A 26,029-nucleotide genomic window follows, 5' to 3' on the forward strand; every position below is an offset into this window, starting at 1 on the left:
AAAACTAATTAAAAAGCAATTTATCGGCTTTGCTTTCATAATTTAAATACCAAGTTGTTGCCGTCAGCGCTCAGTTTAGTAGTTTCTAATTTTTTCGTTTCTTATTATTATTATTAAGTTTGAACCTTGTCTGTCGTTTGCCTTTTTTTGCTTTCGCGTTTATCGTTAATCTTAGCAAAAGGAGGTAAATTAACGCTTTCCGCCATTTAGGCAGAGTGGCGGATAAGGAAGAGAAAGAAAACCGAGGTCTAAGTACGGGGCAGCTGAGTCCATTTTAATTAAGTTGACTTGTGTGAATGATTTTTCCAAAGTTTTTCTGATTGAGGTGCTTGGCACAGGGTCGGCACCTTCCCTCTATGTACCCTTCCACTTAGTGGGACGCCCTTAAAAATGAGCTGGTTAAACCTCAATTGCCACGACTGAGCCAGCATTAAAACTTTACAGCTGTTCAATCGGGGAAACCCCAGCGCTGGGAACTTCAATCTGGTAACAAGCTGTAACTAGAGCTTAAAATACACTCTAAGATATCACCTCCAAAATATTTTCATTCGCAAAAAAGTTTTTAAATATATTTTTTAAATATAAATTCTATAATTAAAATATTTGAATATGTTTCAGAAACAATTATAAAAAAATTAGAAAATAAACTGTGGTTTGTCTTTTTTCTGAGTGTGTTGAGGGCGCCCGCATATTTGCTTCTAGCCACACTCTTCTGGGTAAAAGAGAAACAAAAAACTTTTACATCTGTTTTAAATTGTATTTTTTTTTTGCTTTTTTATCATTTATCACGTTTCGTTTGGTTGTTGTTTCACTTTTTAAACATTGCAATCTGCGTTTATTTTGTTTTTCTTTGTATTTTTTTTATCTGTTTTTTGGTGTAATGTTTTTAATGCCTTAAATACACAGCGTTGTCCGCAGATTCGCATTGTCATTGTCGCTCGAATTTCAGTTTCTTCCTCCACGCTACACTTTGTCACTTTCACTTTTACATGGTTGTTGTTGTTGCTGCTGTTGTTGCTGCTGCTGCTGCTGCTGCTGCTGCTGCTGCTGCTGCTGCTGCTGCTGTTACCTTTGCCCGCCAGCAACAGCAACAGCAGCAGCAAAAGCAATGGCAACAGTTGTTGTAGGTGGCCCGAAGCCATCAAGTTGTGCCGTTGCCTTTGTTTCCAGCCATGCACATATTTTATGTTCATACTTATGTCTTGCTTCCGGATGTCGGTGCAGGTGACGCCTCAAATATTGACCCAGCCAACACTGCCAACACTATCCCTCTAATCAATGGGTCATCACTCATACGATACACAACTCCATTCGCTTGATTAACAAGACAAGCGAAATGTTTAGCGGGCTGTTGACTTTGTAATTACAGCTGTTGGTCCCATAAAGTGCTAAAAACGAAAATAATGAAATTTAAATATTTCTAAATATTTCTGGCTTCAGTCCGTTTTAGTCCCTTTTTTTATTTTGCTTTGTTGGGCACTGCGACTGAAGATAGCCTGGCGTCCATTAATCAGATACGTCTGGTATACCACTTAGACCACTGTATGTAAATGAGGTTGTATGTATGTATATATGCCACCGACGTGAATAGATTGGGTGTTAGGCTAGCCTCGACCCCAACATTGTCGCAATTTAAACCGTTCTCATAGACTGGTCCTCTCGTTCACTGTGTTGTGGCATTGGGCAACAACAATTTGCGGCTGCTTTTTTGCTATTTTTACTATTGTTGTTGTCGTTGCTGTTGTTGTTGTTGCACTTGGCAATATCCTCTTACCGTCTCACATATGGGCGGGCTCAAATTACTCACACGTTTTTACCCCTTGTGGAAAATGCTTTACATGCCTTTGGCACCTGAAAATGTTTGCTTCCCTCTTTGAGCTCTAAATTTTCCACACATATAGTGGCAAGACTGAGTGTGAGTGTGCTTGTAATTTATATGCTTTCACTTTAGACCTTGTAACCCACATCTATCCGTTTACCAGAATACCGCTATTTGGCAACACTTTGTTGGCCCAAAATCTATTTGCATTTTGTTGCTGTTGCGGTTTTGGGTGCTTGCATCTTTCCCAATCGACTCTTTCATTTTGGGCAGGCCTCTTATCAAATGCTTCAAATGCATATGCATACTTCTGATTGAGTACATCTTGATAGAGACTTGTTCTGCATACGAAGCACTTTAAAGTTATCAATTGTTAAAGTGGCAAATGCGCAAAAGCAATTTTAAATCTGCACTTAAAAATCAATTTGGAAGCAGTTGTAAGACGAACAGGAAATGGCAACGATGTGAACGATTTACAAACGTATTCCAAGTGACCAACATTTTAAAATTTAAACAATATAGAAATTTGTTGAATTGAACGTAATCACATTATTACAAAATTGAGTTTATGTGGAAAAATATTATTGTATAACGAAAGCTTCAGTAAACCATTCAACCATTGGCTCAATTATGATACTCTTTCTTTTCACAATTTTAGATCAAAGCATTTCACAAGCAAAACAAACAGAAGACCGAAACGTGTGCAAAATATCACGAGATGGATAAAAAACTGCATGACCTTTATTTAAGTGGCCTTTGCTTAGGGCTCTTGCCTCTGGCGCTGGGTGGTAACTAAAGTCCAGCATCGGACCTAAAGTTTTTGGGCTCTGGTTGCTTCTGGTTGTTTAATTGACAGCTCTTGGGTGGCTTCTGTCTGCGCCTTTCTATTGCCCTTCTACTTCTACTGTCCTGCCTTTGCTTAAAGTTTATGACATTTTCGGTGCTATAATTAATTGCGCGCTTCAGCCCTCAGCCCGTTTGTGAATACGCCTCCGGTTGCGCCCAACCCTCAAGAACCTTAATTATAATGTATGTCTGTCGTTAAAGTAAAAGCCGCGTCACGTACGTTTGTGGAAGACCCACAAGCAACTCGGCAACTGCCACGAAGCATTCATCAAAGTTGAGGTGGCACGCCCATAAGTGTTGCTAGGCTTTAGGCTTTATTTTTATTTGGTTTTATCGCCCAATATGGTTTACCGACTCAATGGTCAGTCAATGGACAATGTTTTGTTCTTGGGCCATAAATTTCGTCGACTATAATTGCACAACGAAAATTCCATTTACAGTTTGGCTAACCTACGAGAACTCCCTCCTCATTCCCACTCATCTGACCAGAATTGTTTTATTTGATTATTTTTTATGACGTTTGGATTTTTACGATACTTTTGCACTCATTTTATTATGTCTTAATTTTCGTTTTCATCGTTGATACCTGGAGAATTGGCCGAGCCACTTTTGGGAGAGCAAAGCTTTTGTAATAAATAATATAATAAATAAAGTTGTTGATTAGTTTAAGTCACCGGCATTGTTATACCGCATTTCTTTTGCCACTCCATGAAAACGGTTTTCGCTGGGCTTGGCTGCACTGCAAAGCGCTGCTGGCTAACAAGTTTTTTATAATTCGAGAGCAATTTTCGAGCACCAGTTTTTTGTAATTGCCATACAATTAACACTGCCCTCCATTACAACGCTTCGCGATATGCGGGTTGACCGAGTTCACCAAGAAAGTTAAAGTTAAGCAACAGGGCACAAACTGCAGGCCATTGTCTAACTTCGAGCACGCGCTAATCGATAAGAGACTGAATTGATTAATAGCTTTAGATAATTAAAATTTCGACAGTAATGAGCTATTTTAAATTTCCTCTTTTCAATAAACGAACTGGCTACTGTATTAACAGCTTTTTCCCTGAATAAGAAAGCAATTCTATAAACTGTATATAATTATGAATTGGACGAGCTTGCATTGTTTTCCAATTTTCAAATAATTTTCTTTTTAGTTTATTAATATTTCATTGTTTTTTTTAAGCCATCATTTTTATACAGTCTTAAAAAGATTGTTAATGAATATTTAAAAGGTAAAAGAAAGAAATTTAACAAAAACCTTTAAAACTATGCCAAATTTAATTTTCTATTTTTTTTAATCAGATTTTTTTCGCACATTTTTATCGTCTTTGTTCCTCTTTCTTTTCGCCTCTAGGGGTCAGTTCCCAGCTGAGTGTAAACAAATAAAAGCAAATCTGAAAACGACGTGAACAATAATTGCAGGCGTACAATAGTATTACGGGTCTTGCTCAAAAATTGCAATCAAGTGGTTTAATGCGCTTACCTGGCCTTTTCAGGCAGCCATTGTGGGGCACGCGGCAGGGGCACAGAGGCAGAGACAGGGGCATAGGTAGGTGCGGAAGTTCGGGCAGCATTCGTACTCACGTTTCGCTGATTGTACAGTTTGATGTCTAGGCGTTTTGCCCGGCTCTTTCTTCAAAAATTAAGCCTTATGATATCAACAAAAAAAAAGAAAAAGAAACAGTTGAAATGATTTGGCTTCGTTTTTGTTTCTTATTTTGTCGTTTTTGTTTTGTCAATTGAAAGATGAAAGTTTTGGGCTTATTGTTTGTGTTTCGTCATACTTTGCATTTGACATTTATCCGACGGTTACTTCAGATATCTGCCCAACGGTCATGTTATATGTTGTGTTCAATTCGATTGATTAAACAAACTCACTCAATGGGTTAAAGCACGTAAATTGCGCAAATAGCCCCCACAGAGCTCCCACACTTAACACGAATAAATTAAATTCCTTTGCACTTAAAAATCAATCAAGTTCGCGGCCCTCATCACATTAATCAAACAAACTAAACAGCAACCCGAAGAATTTTGCTCAAGTCAAGTCTCTGAATAGACTTGACGACAGCGACGTGCCAAGAAATTTAATTAGCGAATAATTTGACTATAAACTTTGCACCTCATTTAGTCCCTTTTGCGTGTGGCACGTCCAAAGAGAAGTGGTCTGAAGGACCGACCATCACTCCAAATCAAAATAGAAATCACTTAGTTCCCACTTTGCTTCGTTCGAAATCATTTTTCAGTCTGACGTTTGCCAACGGCTGGGACCTAACTGCTTTTCGTGGGAGGCTTCGCATAAAGTGGAAATCATTTTAATAGTGTATAAATATTACAGCATGCAGTACACGAACTCATTTTTTATGTAAGCACCAGACCTGGCAGCATTCAGCTTAATGGGTGGACATAACAACTAACAGTGAGCATAAGCCGTAACCATAAACTGTAACCGGTTCATGTGACCGCGCTAAAAGTCAAAGTGTCAAATAGCTGATGCGATCTTTCGCTGCTGCTGTTGCTGCTGCTGCTGCGACTGTGGCAACTGCGGACAATTAAGATACGGCCAAAAGCCCAAATTTGAAACAAGTAATCCGTAGCAATTTGTTGGCAAACGAAACAAAATCTTAACGCAGCAAAACCAACTAATGAAATCGTTGTTATGACGACACCTGCACAATTTTCAATGCTTGCCTTGAGTCAACTGGCCAGCTGATGCCTCACATATGAAGATGCCTCAATATGCTGCAAGCTGAGTTTCCATTAAACACAATTTGGCACACTCAGTTCAAGGTTGAATTAAATAATTGCAGTTAATCAAATCGAATTTAGCCGATAAACTCTCTTTGTTCGATCAACTAAAAGTGCAACACACAATCCTTGTGGTTGTAGTAGGTCAAACTCGATACTTTGGCATGCCACATTTGCCACAACGAGTTGTTGGTTGCTTGGCAACAACAACAAATATCGAAGTTTATCGCTTTTAATAACGGATTGAATGTTGAGCTTGAGTGCACGCAACAAATAGAATGGAATTTTAGCACTCTCATTAGAAATTCGTTTATAGACGTGCAATGCGAACCAATAAGAATTTGACTTCCATAATAAACAGACTTATTAAATATTAAAACCTTTAACTGCCATCATGGAATCTTCTTCATGTTCTCTGCTGCTGACGTCGACAAAAAAATGCAAACAAGAATGCTACACGAATGATTGAATTTTAGATATCCTATATACTCACTCGTACATATTGTTACATTGTAAGCAACTTTTTTGACTTTCAGGAGAGGGCGAGTTGAATACTTAATGCGCAAGTCTGCCAACAAATGAAATCAAGATTTATTTTTTTTATTCGAACTAAGTTGTTAGAAATTAACTTAAGAAATGTATGTGCTCAAGTGCTTCAGCCTGTGACATAAGCAAAGTCAACAGATATACAAACACCTTCTTCAATCATTTTATTAATACAGGGTATTGGAAATGGACCAGTGGACCAATGGTAACAGTGGCATGCCAGTAGCCACATATAAATAAATATGTGCAACACAAGTCGCTTATGTAAATATGGTCACAATATTTGCTCGATTATGCGAAACATATAAATGTAGCTGCCCATTAAGGCAGCATCAAAATTCACTCACATCTTGCAATTATTGACATTTTGAAGTCTGCTCATATTTGGGGATTTCTTCTGAATATGACATCTAGCCAGTGATTCAGTGTCAAGCATGGTCTAGATGCTGCTTACTTTTGGCAGCTCAGCTCAACTGATTGGCAAATATTTTTTAACAGCCATGTCGTGTACTCATTTTAGCCATTAGACCAAGCCAAGGCACGTGACTAGTGCATCGTAAAACCATGTTGAAACAATGACTTAAAAGCAAGGCAGTTACTTGAAGGTTGCTCTTGAATAGTTATATGCAGACATAAATGTAAAATACATGTGCTAATTATAGATACACTTTCAATGTCTCTAAGATAAAATCTCTAACGTAACCAATTTCAAAATAATTTTGGAATATCTTTGGTATTTCTTAACTATCCGATAATGTAAGAAAGTTACATAATAAGATTCAGTATGCGTTTGATTGAATACGCTTTAAATTTTTTGAAATTGTAATATTTAAGGAAGCTAATGAAGGGATAAATGCATAGATTCAGCCTTGATGCTGATCAGGATGAACATTTACTCTTGGAGACCGGAAATGCCCTCTTCTGTTTATTAAATAAATTTCCACACCCTTAACCTATTTATCTGCTGCCTGCTACACATATTTCCGCACTCTTGTGTATAGCAGAATCGCATAAGAATTGCTTTTATTGGCCAAAAGTTGGAACGTCCAAAAAGGTAGACAACATAAATACCAACAAGTATTCGCATATATAAATATACATTCACAGAGATACATATTTAGTGGCTGAGTAGCTGTCGCTTCTCAGTTGGGCAACGCTTTCGATTTATTTTTACTTTTATGTGCTGAAATCATCTGTGCTTACGGCTTATTTATGAGCACATAATTACTCAGCCTAACACGTATGTGGCACGCCTTCGACCTGATTGTGCGTCTTAATCCTGTCTCGGTATCTTACCACTCCAAACTCCTTGTGCTGCTTCAATGCCTCCGATTTACTGATGCAACTCAGTGAAACGTCGGAGATATTTTGCTTTTTGATAAATCAGTTGCAGGTCTGGGTTGCCCTTGCCTTGTATGTATATAAATCAAGTTAGACGTTGACCCGACCGTTTAATGGACTCTCGCCATGCTGCCACTAAAGAGGCGGCCACAAATACAAACACAGACACTAAGTGACATTTTTACGAAAGACAAGATGCTGCCACATGCGTCTTGGTGCGAGCTCGTAAATCCCAAGCAAAGCGCTGAGCTGCGGAGCGCATTTTGTAAGTGTCATCAGGTGCATGAACTTTGAACCGCAAACATGTCAAAGCATCTTATTTTTAGCGTGTGGTTGGCTGCTTGACAAACCCTAAAATTAAGGTTTTATTACATTTATTATATTTATATTTTTATATGCGTTTTCTGCTTTCAGATGATTAAAATGATGCTGACGGTTGTAATTGTATTCACCAGCTGCTGGCTGCCATTCAACATACTACAGGTGGGTGGTGTTCGACTGCGATGGTTGCCAGCCGACAGCCAGTAACTTGTATCTTGGCCATTTTGGATTAATTGCGATTCTCTTGCAGCTGATGCTGAACGATGTCGAGTTTGCCAACTGGAAACCGTTGCCCTATGTGTGGTTCGCCTTTCACTGGCTGGCCATGTCGCACAGCTGCTACAATCCCATCATCTACTGCTATATGAATGCTCGATTCCGTGGCGGTTTCCTACAGATTATGTACCGTGTGCCCGGCTTGCGGCGCTGCTGCTGCTTGCATCGATATTTGCGCAGTCGCGGCGAGCGCAGCTATGAAGCAACCGGTGAGATGACCTTCAAATACCATCGCCGAAATGGTGATGGTCTAGTCAGGAAACCTAAAATACGCATTAGGTGCCTCCCTTCTCTCTAGTACATACTTACTAAATTTCAAATCTAATTGTCGATATCTGGACAGCTAACGGTTGAACCATTATGCATGATGATGTCCTTTTGGATAGTTAGTTTCTTCAATGCATGACTCACACAGTATTAGACTCTACAGTTAAACGTCAACCACTGCATGTGTAGAAACATATTTTAACCAAATATTGAAGAACAATTATTATTACATTTTTTTAAAGTATTTAATCCAATTTACGTATCGCTAAGAAACTGGTTTCTTTATTGCTCTTGCTCTTCCCCCCCTCTCTCCCTCTCTCTCTCTCTCTCTCTCTCTCTATGTGTGTGTGAACCGCAGGAACCGAAGATGCATTCCACCTACATCGTGTGAACACCTGCACCACCTACATCAGCACAAGACGAAAGCTTCGTGCGAATTCTATGCAAACGGTATGTCATCAGTTAATTATTATTATTCTATATTCATTAATCAACTGTCTAATTGCTGGCTGGCTGCAGAGCCAATTTTCATGTGCCGAGACCACTGTCTTGCGGTAGCTTCCGGTACCACGCATGACGCAGAGAAGGAACTCCGGCTCCAGCCGCGGAATGCCGCAGGTTCGTTTCAAGTCGATGGCACCAGCTACTTGAGCTCCACACAATTTTAAAGGCGTTAGAACCAAAAATCTGCTGAATCTCCATTGATAGGCATAAATTGTTAAATGTCTATATATATAGTAAGTGTATTATTGTAAATGTCGACTCAATGTGTATATGAATTAAATGTATATTAAATTAATCCATTATATTGTGTATAGAAATATGCTTTGATTAATGTATGCCATCAAAAGTAATCTTCAATTTATAAATATTCTTCATTTAATTCAATCTTAATACTGAATAAAAGATGAACAGTTGGAAAATTTAAAAAGATTAATTATTTGATTTTTAAATATAACTTTTAAATGATGTGTGGTGAATTTATATTCATGATCAGCGCAAAAGTATGCAGCACTTTCTAACATAAAAACCCCAACGGCCAACTTTGTTGCATAATTTTCTGCGCATTATGTAAATTGCGTATACGCAAGGTGGATTCGCATCAAAATGCATAATAAACCTTAAAGAGCGGCGTACACAACAAAAGAGTACCTCAGAAGATTCCATTTATTGAATATTTATAAAAATACGAGCCAAAATGACTTGTAAAAATACTTATTGCGTTCAATTGCTAGACTTAATTACAAGTATTACATGTATAATTATGTAGAAAAATCACTTGACTGTTCATAGCTATATATTTAGCTGAGCATCTGCTGCTGCTGCCTTTTACCAAATACGGCACTTGGGCTTCTCGGGATTCATGGCTGTGCCGCGTGCACACTTGAAGGTGCGCGCAAACTCCTCTGAATTGGAGAGCACTCCTTTCAGCCGTATCTGACCCGGACAATGGGAATCCTCCAGTGCATAGCGGGACGCAGCTGGTGTGTAAGTTTCACACCACAGATTGCCAAATGCGATGAAGAACAGCTGTTCGTGCGTATAATGCTCCAGACCGGGCAGCTTGAGCCGCTCAGGGCCAACTTCGTTAACGTAGAGGCGGTACGCCAAATAGGACTCCCGCATCCCGCCATTATCGGCAATATTCTCGCCCAGCGTCAGCTCGCCGTCAATCTGTAAGCAAGAATGTATTGTACAAATAATTGGCCCGTTCCCATTTCCGTTGGCCTACTTACGTATTCGCCAATATCCGATAGATAGTAGTGACTGTACTGGTCCACAAAGCATTCGGTGCGATTGACATACTCATTGATTGTCCGGTTGGACCACCATTCGACCATATTCCCCTCCCTATCGAACCGTCGTCCGCTGTCGTCAAAGCCGTGCGTCAACTCATGGCCCAGTATCGTGCCTATCGACCCGTAATTCAGGGCTCTAATAAGGAAGCGTTCGAACAAATGTAATTGAGTTGCTATCTTAAGGGATTAAAGGCCTCAAATTTGGTGCAGGGTGTGACGAGTGCAGAGTGCGCAGAGAAATGTGACCAGTGCTGCGTGAGTTATGCTCGACTAGAGTCCGCCAGAGACAATGGACATTGACCAACTTACTCGAGGCCAAGGTCGTAGAACGGATACTGTAGTATGGCAATGGGCACAGCTGTAAAAGAAAAACAAGTTTTAAAAGTTGCTAACTCTTAAATATAACTTGAATAAATCATTTATGCATTCGAATAATGAGCGCGAAAGTTGAACATACATTTTGTCTGCAAAATTGATTGTTAAAAGTACTTGAAAGAACTTTGTATGTGATATGACCAATTTGGTTCATATTCACGATAAAACTTTTGAAAATAATCAATAAAAAATGTATTTAGGACTTTATGTACCACATTCACTTAACATAATATGTGCTGTAAATAATTTTGGTATTACGAGTTTCTCTGAGCCAAAATATTTGGAAAGAGCTTACCAGGTATCAATTTTCAACTTTAAGCTCAAGCTGGAAAACAGTATTTCCACCATGAATGATGAAAAATGATACATACAAAATTATGCTTAAAATTGAGAGAGACTAAGACAAGTGGTCGCAAAATTAATTTACCCTGTTTGCATTCGTGTTCAGTGTGACACAATGGAGATATTAAAATGGTTAAATTGTTATTTTCTTGGCATACTTATGGCATTCGATTGGAACGTATGAAAGGCATTCACATTAGAGGGCGATGTGGCCCAGCCAATTGGCTCTGGCTTGTCCATGTTATTGATCTTGCCCAGCATTTGCCAGTGCACCATTCCCATTAGGTTCTCCAGATGGGTGGTCGCATTAACCTCAACGCCCGCATAATAAGCATTCAAGGCAGTGGCATTTGTCAGCCAATGGGGAAAACCAATAAAGCTCTTCATGTCTGCAGACTTTTGCATTGTCTGCCGCTTGGTTGCCGCATCCATCCAAGTGGTGGCACGCACCAGTCTATCGAAGGAACGTCGTATATCGCTCAGCATGCGCTCAACGCGTGGCAGCGTCTCCCTCGTAAAACGCTCATCGGCCAGCACATAACTGACGGCCATGCCGAACAGTGTGTTCACCCCGTTGGCGCAGTAGAGGGAGCGGGGGGTGCTGCCCTCGGTGCCAATGACCAGACGCATATATTCGGCATGCAGCAGTCGCATGCTGCTCGTCGTGTGCAACACCAGCTCCTCGAGAGCACTGAGCCATAAGAAGGATTCAATGTGCATTGCCGGAGTCTCCTGCAAATATTCCACCATATTCTGCAGATAGTTTATATCCGCCTGGCTGGTTATAATCGTCGTCGTATTTATGGTTTCCGTTTTGGCGGCATGTTTTGTGTCGGCCAGTATTAGTTGAATGTACCGCGACCAGATGGGCATTGTTTGTGGTGCAATGTTTTTGTCTGTCTGATTCTGCAGCTCCAGCACTGAGATGTAAACAATGTCTTCCACTGGATTCTTGGCGGGCTTCGTTGAGTTCTCAGCCTCCTCTTTCAGCTGCAAGTAGGCAATAAATATATAAATGGAAGTTGTTAGTGTAGCTTAGCTCAACAATCCAACCAACCGTGTGAATCTTTCGTGCTACTTTTACAGCCTGTTTGACCAGTTCTGTTATGCCCACGTTGGCCTCCTCCTGATTAATATCGGGATCAACATATAGCAGATATTTCTCAATGACCTTGTGCACGTAAAGCACATAGCCGTTCAATCCAGGGCCAGTTTGCTTAGCGGCCTCCTCCTCATCCATTGAGTGATTATCGTTGTCATCAGTTTCATCAATATTTTGCATATAGATTGTTCTCCTATGGATTTTGCGCAGCAACTTATGGGAGTCATCGTTGTTGCTGTGAATGAATCGGGCTTGAGTTTAAATCTGAGATTAATCAGCATCGGCATCTTACTAACAAAGGAAACGCGGAATCCGATTCTGGGGTACCCAGCGCAATGCGATTGAGTGTACGATTCAGTGGATCGGGAAAAACATCGAAACCAATCATCAGATCCAGGCTCAGATGTAGCTTAATGGCCACAATAGTGTCTAGCCAATTGTACGTGAAATTGACCACGTCCATGCTATACTTTGAGCCACTGCTGAGCGTTAGATTAAAGACCGAGGGCATCACGAGCAGTTTGAATTTTTGCAGGTAGTTAACAAGCGGCTCCAGATCGCGCTCGTCCAGGCGCTCCGTGTCCATGCATGCCTTGTACATAGTCTTGGCCATGCCAACAACGGTGGGCTCTACGCTGCTAATATTCGACTGGAGGAAGGAGCGCAACACTCTCATTATATGCGCCTGCCGCTCACGGAACCAATCGTTCGAGGTGGCCGAATCGGGACGCGGATGCCCATCGGCCCAGCGGCCGCAGGTGAATTTGTAAAAGTCCTCGCAAGGATCAGTCTGTTCGTCCATAGCATAAACAAGGCTGGCCGCTGTGCGGATGCACTCTTTGCTACGGCATATGTTACTTGATTTCCTTACTGTTGGCAGAAAGTATTTGATCAGTATGAGCAGAAAACAACACAAATAAGTACACTGAGGATAAAATTAGAAAATTAGTTTTTGCAATAAGTTAAGTGCGATTGAGCACAATTTTAGACAGTTTAGTTCTTAACACAGCTCTATATGAATCATAAAACAAACGCATCATTATTTTATGTAAGATATTTCGATTTCATTTTACATAATCCACTCAAGTTCTTAATTCGATTGAAATAATTATCAAATAGAACTAAAACTCAGATAGAATTAAGAAGTTCGTAGATTAACAGCCAAGACATTTTTCTTTAATTTTAAGTATACAAAAATGTTTGACATGAGTGTTTCGAACTTTAGTTCGCTTTTGATCTCAATAACGATTATTATTGAATTTAAGACAGTGTGCATCCTGAGTGTACTTACATCATAGTATTTTCTACTCACGTGTTAAGCTTAATACTATGATTGTGATCAGCAAAATTATTACCAGAGCCACTAATCCGCCCAGGACGACCTTGTGATAGTAGCTGCGACGAAACCTAGGTATCAAATTTAAGTTAAAGATTATTATTGACTTGTTTAGGATCACAGGATGTGGGACACACTTTGACTGGACGCTAATTAGGTTGGGACTTATGGCATGGAAGGACACCTCTTTGCTTTCGCCATTGTCTGCATTTCCATTGCCGCTAAAAGCACGAACTGGTCCCATTTGGCCGGACAATAGACTCCGATTGACTGTAATAAAACATATTACATGGAATATAGTACACACAGTTTGAAAATGGTCACATATATATATACATATTTATATAATAATATCAAATAAAATTGATTGCTGTTCCCGAAAGCTATATGCCAATCATTATACTTTAGCTCCTAACCTGACAATTTATTAATACTAATTAGTTTGTTCTTGTCAGTTTAGATGTCTGCTATCTGCCATGGTATTACTGTCTAATCTTGATCCATTTGCTGGTTGTGGCGTCATTTGGTGGTTGGGTGGTTAGGTGGTTGCCTATTCACAATTCGGATAATTGGACATACATATGTACATAGGTGGCATAATGCATTCACCTGTCATATTCAGCTTCAACATGCATAAACCATTGCGCACAGCGTATGGTTCAATGCACTGCAAATGTTTTGCGTGTCCGGCAATATTAAAAATAATTTTAAAATGCACCTGATATTTGTTTACCCAAAGGTACCGCATACTATATATAGGGACTGAATGCAATTAGAAAATGCACGCTTATCAAGGAATCAGAATGACAAAATTGCCAAATCAATTTACTGTACATTAAATTCTTTTGTTGCAAGTTAGAATTTAATAAAAATTAAAGGATTCAAATGAGCATGGGGAATTAAGAAAAGGTTTTCCAATCTACGAATTACTTAACCAAATGTTTCAAACTAAATAAATGCATATAAAATACTCAAAAAATCATTTTCTTTGCTTCATTTGTCAATAAAAACAATCCAATTTTATTTATTTGAAAAAATCAGTAACGTAAATTTAAAATTAATAATAATGTCGCAAATTCTACAAATGTTTGGTTATGAAGTCTTTGACATTGAAGTTAACATCTTTGCCATGGCTGAGGATATATCTCAACTAACTAATTTGATGAACGATTTTATTTGGTTTAAGCACAACGTTGTGGAACAACTGGAATTGTGGGCTCCCATCTTAACCATAGCTATTGTAATGTTCCTGCTATCAGATGTAGTTAAATTCAAAAGTTCTGAGCTCATAGATGGGCCAAATGGCAAGCGACCAAATATTGATTTTCAAATAGAAGACAAATCGATAGAATTATCGGAGCAATGGAAGCCCAACGACGAGCTGAAACGTGTTGATGCCGAAGATAAACTTAATGACATATATAAATCAAAGGACAAAACCGACTTAACACCCGATACTAAAATTGGAAACCATATTTATTAGAAAGTCAAACAACTCTCAAAACTGTTCATTTGGCATAATGTAAGATCATAATTACAATCATAATTATTCCTTGATGAGCCTTCATTCATTTCAAGAGTCCAACTTTAATTCTATGCTATATATATCCAATTAATTGTCATCTGATTGGAAATACGCTGATGAATTATAAGTGAAATCGCTTAATTACTTTTCACGAGTTAGTTCATACATATATGTATGTATATATAAGGTATAAATCTATAAATAAGCTTTATTTAAAATTCCCTTGGAATGCTTAAAATTGTAATGCAAAGTTCTATGGAAATTCTTATTTAAAAATATTAACTAATTCATTGAGAATTTGCACGGTCTCAGCTTTAATATAAAATTAATATACTTAGCTCTGTTTAACGAGAAATCGATTCATATTTTGTGCCAAACTTAAATATAATGCTTGACTCACCCGGCTGTTGATTCTCATCGAAGAAGCCATTGTTCAAGCTGCCCGTTGTCCAGATGCGATTACGGGTATTAGACTGTCCAGTATCCATATTAGAATTGTTGCTTTGCTGCATGCAGCATCAGCGCATCAGCCAAACCGCAAGTTAGTTCGTATTAAATCGCTTATTCATAGTCAGTGTGCTTTTCTAGATGCAGCGGGTGATTTTTCTGCGACTTGCAATGCATTTCAATGAATGTCTATATATTATCAGGTAGTTCATTAATATGCGTCGACAGTCGACGAATGTAGTTCACACAGCCGCACACCACATGTTGCGCATACAAATGAAATACAAGTGCACCAGCCTCTAGAAATTCACCGCTTTTATCTAAAATGCACTAAACACAATTGCAAATATGTTGGAGGCTTCCTTTGGCCCTTTGCTCTATTCAATCAGTTGCATAATTTCACATAATGCGAATCGGGTGAAACACAAATAACCCACAAGTGCAACTGCCTGCTGTAAAATACATAGCAAATAAAATGAAGACCAGCACGGGAACTTGCACCGAAAGCGACTGAACCACCGACTGCCGGCGTATTGAAGCCGTGTTGCCGCCAACCGAAGCCTTTTATAAGGCCACATGACCCAAACGACAGCAACCAAATAACAACAAAAAGTCAACAGCAACAACAACAACAACCGGCCGACATCGACAACAACAAATCTGGCAACCACCATTAACTCCTTTTGCCATGCAAATGTGCTACCGCAATTACAAGGCACCAACAACAATAACAACAACAAATGGATTGTCTGACTGTCCAGTAGATTATTATATACTAGCAGGACATACAATGCATAAGCACTTTGTCACGCTATTGATAAATGCAAACGGGGTATATATGGCCCAAACAAAATTCATGTCCATTTTCAAGTTGTTTACAACTGCTTCTGCTATAAACCTAATTCACACATAATCCTACGAAATTTTGGTAGAGTATTTAAGCGTCGTTTCGAAACGTTTGTTTTATATTTTTCCAATACTTTACGGAGGTATGGCGCAAATCAAAATAATGTCCGCCCAGTCCAATTGAAAGGGCAGTGTCGTAATCGGTAAAAAGAAATAAAAACGATGGCCATGATTACTGGCAAGGGCTGCTAGAAGGCTAGAAGGCTAGAAGGCACATACATGTAATTGATAAATATATTCCCAAATTAGTTTTTTTTTTCGCAGAGATTTGATTGATGGTATGTTTTAATCGCTCGCAGGGCCAAAGACAAAACAATGGTAATTAAATGCCAATTTGCATGCATATGCGTGTGTGTGTGTGTATGTGTGTGTATCTAAATTCTCACATACGCGTTTTACCCCAAGTCATTCGCATTGTTCGACCTAACTTTGACATACTTACTGAGTTATTGTGCTCCTGGAATCGATAAATATTATCGATTCGCGCAAGCGAAACGAAACACCAGGCAACAGCAAAAACAACCCAAAATGCACACACAGCAGCAGAGGGCAAAAGACACATTGCGCATACGACCCGTCCGCCCGTCCATAGTCAAGTCTTGTTTGTGAGCTGTTTACATATACTAGCTGTAATTAGTTTACACAGCGGGCGCACTGAATTATTATTAATAGGTAAATATATACATACATATGCATATAAGCAGTTATATACTGGCTTATATTGTCAAACAGTTAGCTGGTTAGTTGGCTAAAAGAAAAATGTGTTGACATCGTGTCTAAGTCATGTAACTATGGGTTCAAAGAACTTTTGTCTGCCTCGTGCATATTGTTCACATTGCTTACAATCTCTTTCATCGAGTGCGTGATATTTTCACATAGATTTTAAAATGCATTTTAAATTTGTTTTTTCTTTTATTGCTTATCTTGTTTTGGATTTTTTTTTTTTTTTATTTATTTTGCTTTTAACATAATCTAAAACTAATTACATGTATTTATTCTAAACAATGCATGAAAATAATCAACATGCAGACATGAAATGAATATATATATATTTAAGCATAAGAGCAGCGTCAGTAAAATTTGTTTATTTATTGCTAAAGTTATTTTTTTTTAATTTATGGCTTTGCTTTTTTTGTGAGTGTTTGCATTTTGATATATGTATACGAGTATATTTATATATATTCTTATATGTATGAAGAAATGTTTTATGTGCATGTACAACAATTAGTCTACAAATTATAAAACAATAATCAAACCCTAGACAGTTTGGCCTGCCATTCTGTGGTGGGTGAAACTTGTTGCTGCTGCAAACGAGAGGAGAGAACAAAATAAATATATATTAAATTCTGTACTAATCATGGTATCTAGTAGGCATTATATTTGTCGTTATTATCATTTCAAAAAATATCTTTAGTGTATACAGATATTCCTTACAAATAGCAATAGAAACATTTTTTTCGGAACCGAAAATATCCAAAGAGAAATAAAACTTAATAATCGTGCTTCTCTAAGAAATTTTTGCCCTTTATTGTTTTCCGTCGAATCCCTGTCAACTTGTGTAATAATAATAATGGATACGATGTTCGGTAAACTTCACAATCGATTCAAGACTGTGGGCAACGTGGAAAGCAAGCGTACCGCAATAAAACTCATTGGATTCTATGCCATGGGGTGGACTCTTCGAAAGCTGATCAAGTGAACAATCAGCCACATGTCAAACATCCAAATCTTAAAGTGCATTAACTTCTCTCTGTTCCCCGTGTTCCTAATCCAATATCATTTGTCAACAGTTTTAAAAAATTGACTATTATCTGAATTGAAATTGGATTTGTAACATATTAATATATGTTATGATTTATATGATTTTTTTTTTTTTTTGTCTTTTTGGAAACCAATTGTAAAAAGCTAAACTGAAAAACTGTGTCATAACATGAACAGTATTTTGCACTAAGTGTGTATATATCAAATGATGTTTCAAATAAAATAATGCAATGCTTACATCGAATGTCAAATCAAATATGTGCTGAAATTGGCTGACGTTATCAGATGGCATGTTTGGTTTTAGCAAGCCACACCGCAATCCCCGTTCCTAGGTTGATGGCCCGAACTGTGCAGAGCCTCAGGGATTGTTTTCTAGGCTGAATTTACTTTTGATCACACACTTGCAGCAGGAGGGTATTTTGAAGGGTTCGCTGGTGACCTCAGGCTGACCGCTGCTCACATTGTTGATGGTGGCCAGCTGACGGAGCACATAATGCTGCTTGCAGATGGGCACATAGTTGTTGGGAAAGCTGTCCAGGAACTGACAGGTCTTGCCATCATTACTGTTGAGTGAAACAAATTTGAAGTTAGCAGAGTTTTACCTGGGGTATGTATCAAGTCAAGTGACACTTACTCGCACTCTTCGATAAGTATGCCCTGTTTGAACTCATCAGTGTTGACAATGTACTGCCAGGTGCGGTCCTCTTTTTGTCCCAATTTTGGGTACAAATATCTCACATGACTGTTGCACAACTGCTCGTCACCATTGATGCGCAGACCGAATTCCGTGGGCACCGGCTGATCGATGCGTAGGCCGGCAAATCGACTCGACATGAGTATGTCTTTGAGTCCGGACAGATCCGGATAGTTGTTGACCTTGGTGCAGAAGGAGCGGCTCTGATTGAAGCCATCCGCACACCGAAGATCGCCCGTATCAATTGTGGCCTGCTTCTGTGCCTGCCGAGACTTATCTACAGAGTCGGGAAACACGATAGCTGATGTGAAGCAAAAGCGCCAAGATAGTTGAACGTGAGTATATGATATCGATTTAGTTTGTTAATTGGAGTATTGGATATTAGGTATATGGAATAACAAATGTTATTTTATTGCTGGCTACTTACTGCCCGGAATGGGACGACGTGGACGCTGTTGTGGCTGCTGCGGATTTTGCGGTGGTGATGACTGCTGATGTGGTTGTTGTGGCTGTGTGGTTTGTGGTATGTTGTGTGTGTCACTCTGCAAAGATACGATGGGATCATTAAAGACGAGATTCAGCTTGCCATCCGGTGATCGCTGCACTTTGAACGACTGCTGTTGATGATTCAAGCTTTGATATTGATGGTAGTGCTTGGACTTGTTCTCAGCCCCAGACAAAGATTGTGGCTGTGACTGAGATTCAGTTTGAGATTCAGATTGAGACTCATTTGCCAGGCTGTCTGTGGGTATGGGCATGAAAGATGCAGCTTCGTTCGTCGTCGTCGTCTGTGTGTGTAAATTTTGCGGTTAGTTTTTAAGCCGAATAAAATTGAAGCATACCCATGCACACACAGAAACACAGAAACGGTTAGGATACACGAACATGAATTCATATGGGTTGACATGAAAGGAATACACTCAAAAAGAAAATTATAACCAAGACATATGCGTCAGATTTTCGAAAATCAATGTAATTTCTATCTTCCATCGAAAAAGTCTTAATTAAATTACTTTTTTGACTGATTCTACAAATTCTAGAGCATATATTTTGTCGTCGAGTGTATGAGTTGGGCTTTAAATGAATGCGATGCTGTGTTATGTGTTCACTTACATTAAAAATCATCACACCATGGCCATCGTGTACCTGAAATAAGGAACGAACGCGGTCCTCAATATCCTCGGCTGCCAACTGAAGTGAAATGTCAAACGAAAAGTGTGGAAACGCTTAGTTTAGCAGTTGTCACAAAGTAGATAGAAAATAAAACCCAAAGACCACGACTAGCACAAACAACTTCACATGGATTTCACACCTCGCCTGTCACCTGCTGTTGTTCCTTTTCCTGATGCTCCTTGGCCCTGTTGCGCATGATGTCAAAGAGATGGTCGGACACAAAGGGCATCGTGTCCGCTGTGGAGCTATTCGTTTCTGCAGCGGCTGCCTCAACCTCAGCCTCACGTCGCTTTGAAATTTCGCTATTGATACAAACTATCTGAAAGATATATGTGGAAGATTTTTGTTTTTTTGTTGTTGTTTTTTTTTTTTTGCGATTGATCATCATTTAGCCGAGAAGAAGTGCAGAAGTTTAGAAGAAAGTAAGAAGAATTCATTTTAGGTGTCGCTTGGGCCTCAAGCAGCATTAGTTGATGGCGGCTGAACGACAGTTATATGTGACAGACAGAGAGGAATACAGTGAGGCTTCGATCAAAACGCTAAACACCCTAAATCGTTTCTCAAACCCCTTTCGTTTGGCAATTAAAGCTACATTAGATGCTTTTTGGCAGCACGATATTAACAAATTCGCGCTTGAGTAACCAGTATGTGAATGTGAATGTATTCGGGAACTGTAAGCAGTGTGTGAGTGTTCGTGAGTACAACAACTACAATGCGGAATTACTAATGATTTTTCATATTTACATTCTACTTAGTTTTATGCGTAATGATTTTGTTATTATTATTTTGCTAAAAATGGGCTTCTTTGTCATTACTTTTTGTTTTTGGCACATGTCTTGAATATATCATTAAACAAAGCTTTAAAAAAAAATAAAAAAAAAAACAAAAAATAGCAAAAGAAAAGAAAAACAAAAGTCAAAACAGTTGCCAATATGTGTCTAAGTAAGATGTTATTAAAAATTGTCAGATCTTGCTTTCTGTTCATTGCTGTTTGTTCAACTTGAGTTTGGGATTTTAGCCTGTTAACAACCTAATAAATATACTATGCACCTGCCCAGACCTGTCTTAAAATAAACCGAATCAAATTACATGTGATTCGTGGTAGATTCCATCAATTTCATGCCGGAATTTTTCCCAAGTTTATTTATTGCATAATATTTATATGTATATATATGTTCACATCTTGATTACCAAAGAAATTCACATGAATTATCCATATCTCTCAATTTGCTTCTCTCTCTCCCTCTCTCGCTCTCTCTCTTTCTCTCTCTCTCTCTTTCTATTAATTTAAAAATACTTTTCGTTTTAAAATGGTATTTTAATTTATTTAAGATCATCACCCCTGCTGTTGAAAGTGGAACTCAGTGATAAGCGTCCGATTAATATATTTGAAAAACTTGTCTGTTTGTTAATAGAATGACAAACTCCAAAATGTTTCATATCAGCATTCGTAAATATTATTTTGTTTCAATCCACACAAAAAAAATCAATGGAAGTCGTGTGCTAACTGTCTGATATTGCAAATATTATTGCAATACTTGTATCTATAGCGCATTAATCAAGTCTTTAGCAAGATTTATATGTGTATTGTATTAGGAAAACTAAAAGTTTACGTTGTTGCACTTCAAAGCTGGTTTTAAAAATGTCTAAAGGCAAATTCACATACTAAATGCCCTTCAAAAAAATTCAAATTAAGACTGGGTGTATTATGCTTGCAATGACATGTAAATTATGATATTGAAAAATGACTTTTTGTAAGCAAATATTGTTCATGTTTTTTTTTTTTGAAGGCCACAACCACAATTGATGCACATAAATATTAATAGCATGTATAAGCCAATATGAATAGAACTAATATCCCCTTTAAAGAATATAGCAATAAAGCGTGATTGGTCAAAAATACTCACCGTTGCGAAGAGTGCGAAGAGCACCAACATTATTTTGATCAGTTTCCACCACATAGGAGGCATTTTAATTGTTTTCGTTTTAAATATATTATTAAAAAAAAAAAAATACAAAAATCTACCAATTACAGGGTAGTGGGTAGTCAGTTAACTTTGCGTATTCAGTCGCTCGGCGATCGTGCTTCTGTGTATGTGTGTCTTTATGCGCCTTACGTAGTATATTTAATAAACAAACTGGCACGACTAAAAATTATTGCCGGGCTTTATTGTCCCGATGTTGTGTTACCCGTTTTATTTATTTTCTTTTTTTTTTTTGTTTTCGTCTTTATATTATTGTAGTTGGTGTCGAAGCACCCGTTTTATATCGAACGTGTTTGTTGCTGTTGTTGTTGTTGTTAATAAGTGTTGTCAGTCGCCTCTTTCTATGTGTCTGTTGCTTATTCCGCTTTGTTTGTTTCCTTTGCACAGTGACCGCGAACAGCAACTGACAGGTACTTCAATTAGTCGCTGTGCTTGACTTTTCACTCTTTTTTCTTTTAACCGTTTTGTTTTTTTGTCGTTTGCCAAGCTGCTTAATCCATACAACAGATGTTTTTTTGAACTGAACCACTTCTTTTGATTCTTCCGATTTGTTCGAGAAGCCGCTAGCTGACTCCCGGTTGTGATGTGCTGCCTGTCTTGACCTTGCCTAAAATGTATCCCAGTTACTGCGATGCAAGCGCTTTTAAGCAATATCGCAATCTTGCGTCTCCTTACTGCCTCTCTCTCTCTCTCTTTCTATCTCTGCTCGCGCTGGGATTTTCCAAATTTAATGGTTAATGGTATGGGAGACGCGCGTCTTGAAACTATAGTTTATATTCAATTTCTGATGCACATTAAGCTTGAACTGTCGGCGGCGCACGCGGGCAAGAGCGAGAGCACACGACAACTACACACGTTTATCGATGCGCGCGACAAGAAAGCAACTGAACGAACAGTTTGAGTAAGATGCTCACTTAAGCTCCGAGCAACGTACAAGTGCAGCTTTAAGTAAAGCTTAGCGAGACCAAACGGTCAAAGAGAGCGCAAAGAGAGCCAGAGAGTGAGAGTGGATCGGCCGGCAGAGCGCGACGCACATGCTTTTGTTACAGCTGATTTGTCTTTGTTTTGTAGGCAGTTGAAAACCTTTGAAAACTACTATGATGAAATTCCAACGATTTCCCCGTAGAGAAATAATTCGAAATTTTCTTGTCTGTGGAAATAGGTCTTCATTTTCAATAACTACAATCAGCTGTTGAGCAGCTGAAAGCAAAATTTTAGCTTTAGGGCAAAAGCTTTTTGTGTGGCTCAACCAGTTTCTTAAGTAAGTGATTCATTTCATACAAATTCAGACAAACACACACACACACACATATACATGTATACTTAGTATTGATCACACGTCAAGCACGCGTCACTTGTGCAATGATCTTAATCGATTCAATTCCATTGTCGTCGTGTGTGTGGACGGACACGTAAGTGGGATACGGCTTAAAGCCACTTAGCGGGTTCTGTACACTGGGAAAGATGGTGATTCAGTGGGAATATCCACATTCATTGGCAAACCGCAAAATAAGAATGATATTTTCATTGGTGGCAGTGACGTATACCCCAAAAATAATTAAAACCTTCATACACACTTCTACTCAGATTCATTGAAGAGATTTAGTTGTCAATCTGATGTTTCTGATCACAAGGTATAATAACTAGCTTATCATATTAATCAGTTAATAATATAATATTATATCTACATATTTAGCTGGCACTTAAAGAAATTACTATCAGGTTTTTTTCTACAGATTCTAAAACTATTGATTTGTGAGTCATTTATGTAGAATTAAACAACAAATAGTTTTTATGAATTTCATTTAATTTTAACTGAATTTGATAATCAAAAATTGCTAAAGTATATTTTTAGGATACGTAAAAAATATAACATACTTCTGGGAAGTCACTGAAAAATATTTTTTAAAAAAATGTATTAAAAAACAAGTCGTTAGAAAACTGTTGACCTTACATTTAGTTTAATTCGCTGTCTAAATCATCGTCAAGCCCATTAAAGTAATGAGTTATGTACTGAAAAAAAACGGCCCAAACTGATTTAAACAACTAGCTCAGCTGTTAAGTCAAAATGGGCAACTCATGAAGCCAATGACCCAAACAATTTTCTTATAGTTTTAAGTTAGCTAGGAAATGACTCAATAATGGCTTAGAGCCAAGTGCTTGTTAATTAGTTGCACAGCATCCAGAGCACATCGGCAATTGCGGCTAAAACGCGTTGCTTCAAATTAACAAGAAATGGTGAAATAGTCGTTGTAGTAGCCGTATTATATGCCAATTTATGCATCCGACCAGTAAAAAGATAAATAATGAAATTGCATTGCGCACTCAATGCAAATAAAAATTAAAAAACGACAAGTATTTATTAAAAACAAAAAAAAACCAGCTAAAATTAAAACGCCAGCTGGAAAAATGTGGAAGCACCGCTCGCAGTATGTGTGTGTGTCGTGTGTGTGTCGTGTGGCAGCAAATGCAATTCCAGCCATGACAGCACAACGACGACACGCAACGCTGCCACTGCCCAGGTGCAACATTTGCCAGCATCAGACGACATTTAAGTATTACCCCGCTATAAATTGAATTGAATAAAGAAACAAAAATCAGCTACAAAGCAACTGATTATTCCATTAGGAGCTGATTGGTTGATTGGTCAAAATCTTTAGCTTGCACCTAATAGTTCAAATGATATGATGATATTGTATTGTAATTAAAAGCCTTAACTTTTGACAAATGGTTCGTTGCGGCTTGGAATCCTAGATATAGTACTATTTTAATTTGTTAGTTGAGCTTAGTAAAAATAAAAGAAGTTTCTCGAACAAAAATAGCACTATATAGTCCAAGATTCAAGAAAATAACTTGAAACTGAGTTATGGACAGATATGACTATATCAAATATAATACGGGTCATTTGCAGAATAAGCATAAATTGTTCTTTGTTATGTTGGTAAGAGAAGACTTAAATTTAGATAGATAACAATCGCTTTAGATATATAAGAATTGAATGAAACATGTCCATGAGGGGTTTAATGTTAAAGTCTCTATGTATAAGTCTTTCTACGTCTATTACTAGTGAAAAAATGGGTCGACAATGTTGAAGCAGCGTTACACACTTGATGACAAAGTGTAACAATACTCGCTCTGGCAAGGGTATTGACAATCAGGTGGCATGGGGCAGGATGCTGCGCTGTGACGCCAATGGCAGCTACTCAATTTGTCAGGCGGCAACGCGCGATTGTTTCATCGACTGCACTGGCTGTCAACATTTTGTGGCAATGTAAGAGGCCATTTGAGGTGGTTGCATCTAAGGCGAATTTCCTTGGTAGCCGAATCAGCTGTGTGTGTTAAATAAATATTGCATTGCGTTGCGTTGCCTGGCGTTGAGCTGGCCAGTTGGCTTTCACTTTTCAAGCCACACGACTTATCGACTCCTTGGCCAGTTGCAGGTTCAGGTTTAGCTTCGGCTGCCCGATCCTACAGACACACTTACTGTGTGCCAACGGTTGGAATTAATTTACGTAGGCACAGCCACTTCCGCTAATGCACAAAAAACGGGACTATTTCCGATTTTTAATTTGATTTCAATGCTAAATGTTCAATGTTCGCTCGGGAACGCGACTTTTGAAGTTGAAGTTGAAGTTCATTGCGCAACAGACAAGATAACAGCAGCAACAGGAAGTCCAGGAAGTGAACGAGGATGACCGTTACCATTTTATTCGATCATGTTTTATTTCGCAACGTTTTTTTTTTTAGTTTTTTCCTCGTTTTTTTCGGGTTTTTTTTTTTGCAATATGGCCACATTTTGCATATTTTCAGACTATCGCCAGACAGTCTTCTCATTTCACGTTACACTCTGAAAACTTTTCAGAGATTTGAATTTTTACGTTTATTTGTTTTTTCAATTGCAACACGTCAATTAAGAAAACAGGTAAGTGTAAATTTAACAACAGCAATTGAGTCTTATACCGAAGACCAACAAATATATGCTTGGTGCATATTTTTAATGCACTGTAAACTATTAAATACCAAAATATAATTAAGCACCATTGATGGCCTATATATACCTCACTAAATAAGGTAAAATAAATAATTACTTATTAAGAGTTCAGTGTGCACTTTTAATGATCTCATTTTTTGTACACTTTTTTTATTGCGCTTCCTTCCTGTTTCACTCAGCTGCTTCAGCGGTGTCGTATACGTAATTTCCATAATCTTAGTATACCATTCTTGCATGCGGTTATTGTTGAGCATGTGAAGCGATAATTTCATTATTATTATTTATCAAACCTCCATATGCAATCAAGCCAAACTAATGGCCCATGCCAACTCACTCGCTCGTTTAGCGATTGTCGACCTGGTTGTTTGCTGTATGGCACCAACAAATTATTCAAAACAATCGAATTGCAACTACCGTCTACGTTGCATGACAGTC

The 26,029-nt window shown here is 38.4% G+C and overlaps 4 protein-coding genes across 9 annotated transcripts in view; 2 read left to right on the top strand and 2 right to left on the bottom strand.

Annotated features, from left to right (window-relative positions):
• The window catches only part of LOC6564161 (RYamide receptor), a 60,879-nt gene extending 51,896 nt beyond the window's left edge, over positions 1-8,983 (top strand). Inside the window, exons 5-8 of the mRNA XM_032737615.1 lie at positions 7,709-7,777; positions 7,866-8,100; positions 8,517-8,608; positions 8,678-8,983. Coding sequence (XP_032593506.1) covers positions 7,709-7,777; positions 7,866-8,100; positions 8,517-8,608; positions 8,678-8,716 — 435 coding nt within the window. The 3' untranslated portion in view covers positions 8,717-8,983. The remainder of the gene's footprint in view (positions 1-7,708; positions 7,778-7,865; positions 8,101-8,516; positions 8,609-8,677) is intronic.
• Positions 8,984-9,384: 401 nt separating this feature from the next.
• On the bottom strand, positions 9,385-13,369 carry LOC6564163 (endothelin-converting enzyme 2). The gene is made up of 8 exons (XM_032737613.1): positions 13,250-13,369; positions 13,089-13,183; positions 12,073-12,646; positions 11,732-12,011; positions 10,833-11,664; positions 10,267-10,315; positions 9,895-10,093; positions 9,385-9,832 (listed from the first exon to the last, which is right to left on the bottom strand). The coding sequence occupies exons 1-8, from the start codon at positions 13,354-13,356 to the stop codon at positions 9,488-9,490; spliced, it is 2,481 nt and encodes an 826-aa protein (XP_032593504.1). The 5' UTR covers positions 13,357-13,369; the 3' UTR covers positions 9,385-9,487.
• Positions 13,370-17,130: 3,761 nt separating this feature from the next.
• On the bottom strand, positions 17,131-22,556 carry LOC6564162 (protein spaetzle). 6 transcript variants are annotated; one of them, XM_032737372.1, is made up of 7 exons: positions 21,526-22,556; positions 19,770-19,937; positions 19,559-19,636; positions 18,873-19,233; positions 18,386-18,746; positions 17,990-18,314; positions 17,131-17,294 (listed from the first exon to the last, which is right to left on the bottom strand). In XM_032737372.1, the coding sequence occupies exons 1-6, from the start codon at positions 21,586-21,588 to the stop codon at positions 18,110-18,112; spliced, it is 1,236 nt and encodes a 411-aa protein (XP_032593263.1). In that variant the 5' UTR covers positions 21,589-22,556; the 3' UTR covers positions 17,131-17,294; positions 17,990-18,109. The 6 variants fall into 6 exon arrangements, with proteins under 6 accessions (XP_032593263.1, XP_032593264.1, XP_032593262.1 ...); XM_032737373.1 differs by having other exon boundaries at positions 18,386-18,722; positions 19,758-19,937; XM_032737371.1 differs by having other exon boundaries at positions 19,758-19,937.
• On the top strand, positions 17,457-17,815 carry LOC116805443. The gene has a single exon (XM_032737379.2). It carries the CDS (start codon positions 17,561-17,563, stop codon positions 17,687-17,689), a length of 129 nt encoding a protein of 42 aa, XP_032593270.1. The 5' UTR covers positions 17,457-17,560; the 3' UTR covers positions 17,690-17,815.
• Positions 22,557-26,029: the final 3,473 nt, after the last annotated feature.

Source organism: Drosophila grimshawi, unplaced genomic scaffold, assembly GCF_018153295.1.
Source record: "Drosophila grimshawi isolate 15287-2541.00 unplaced genomic scaffold, ASM1815329v1 contig_311, whole genome shotgun sequence".
In the NCBI taxonomy this organism is placed as follows: domain Eukaryota; kingdom Metazoa; phylum Arthropoda; class Insecta; order Diptera; family Drosophilidae; genus Drosophila; species Drosophila grimshawi.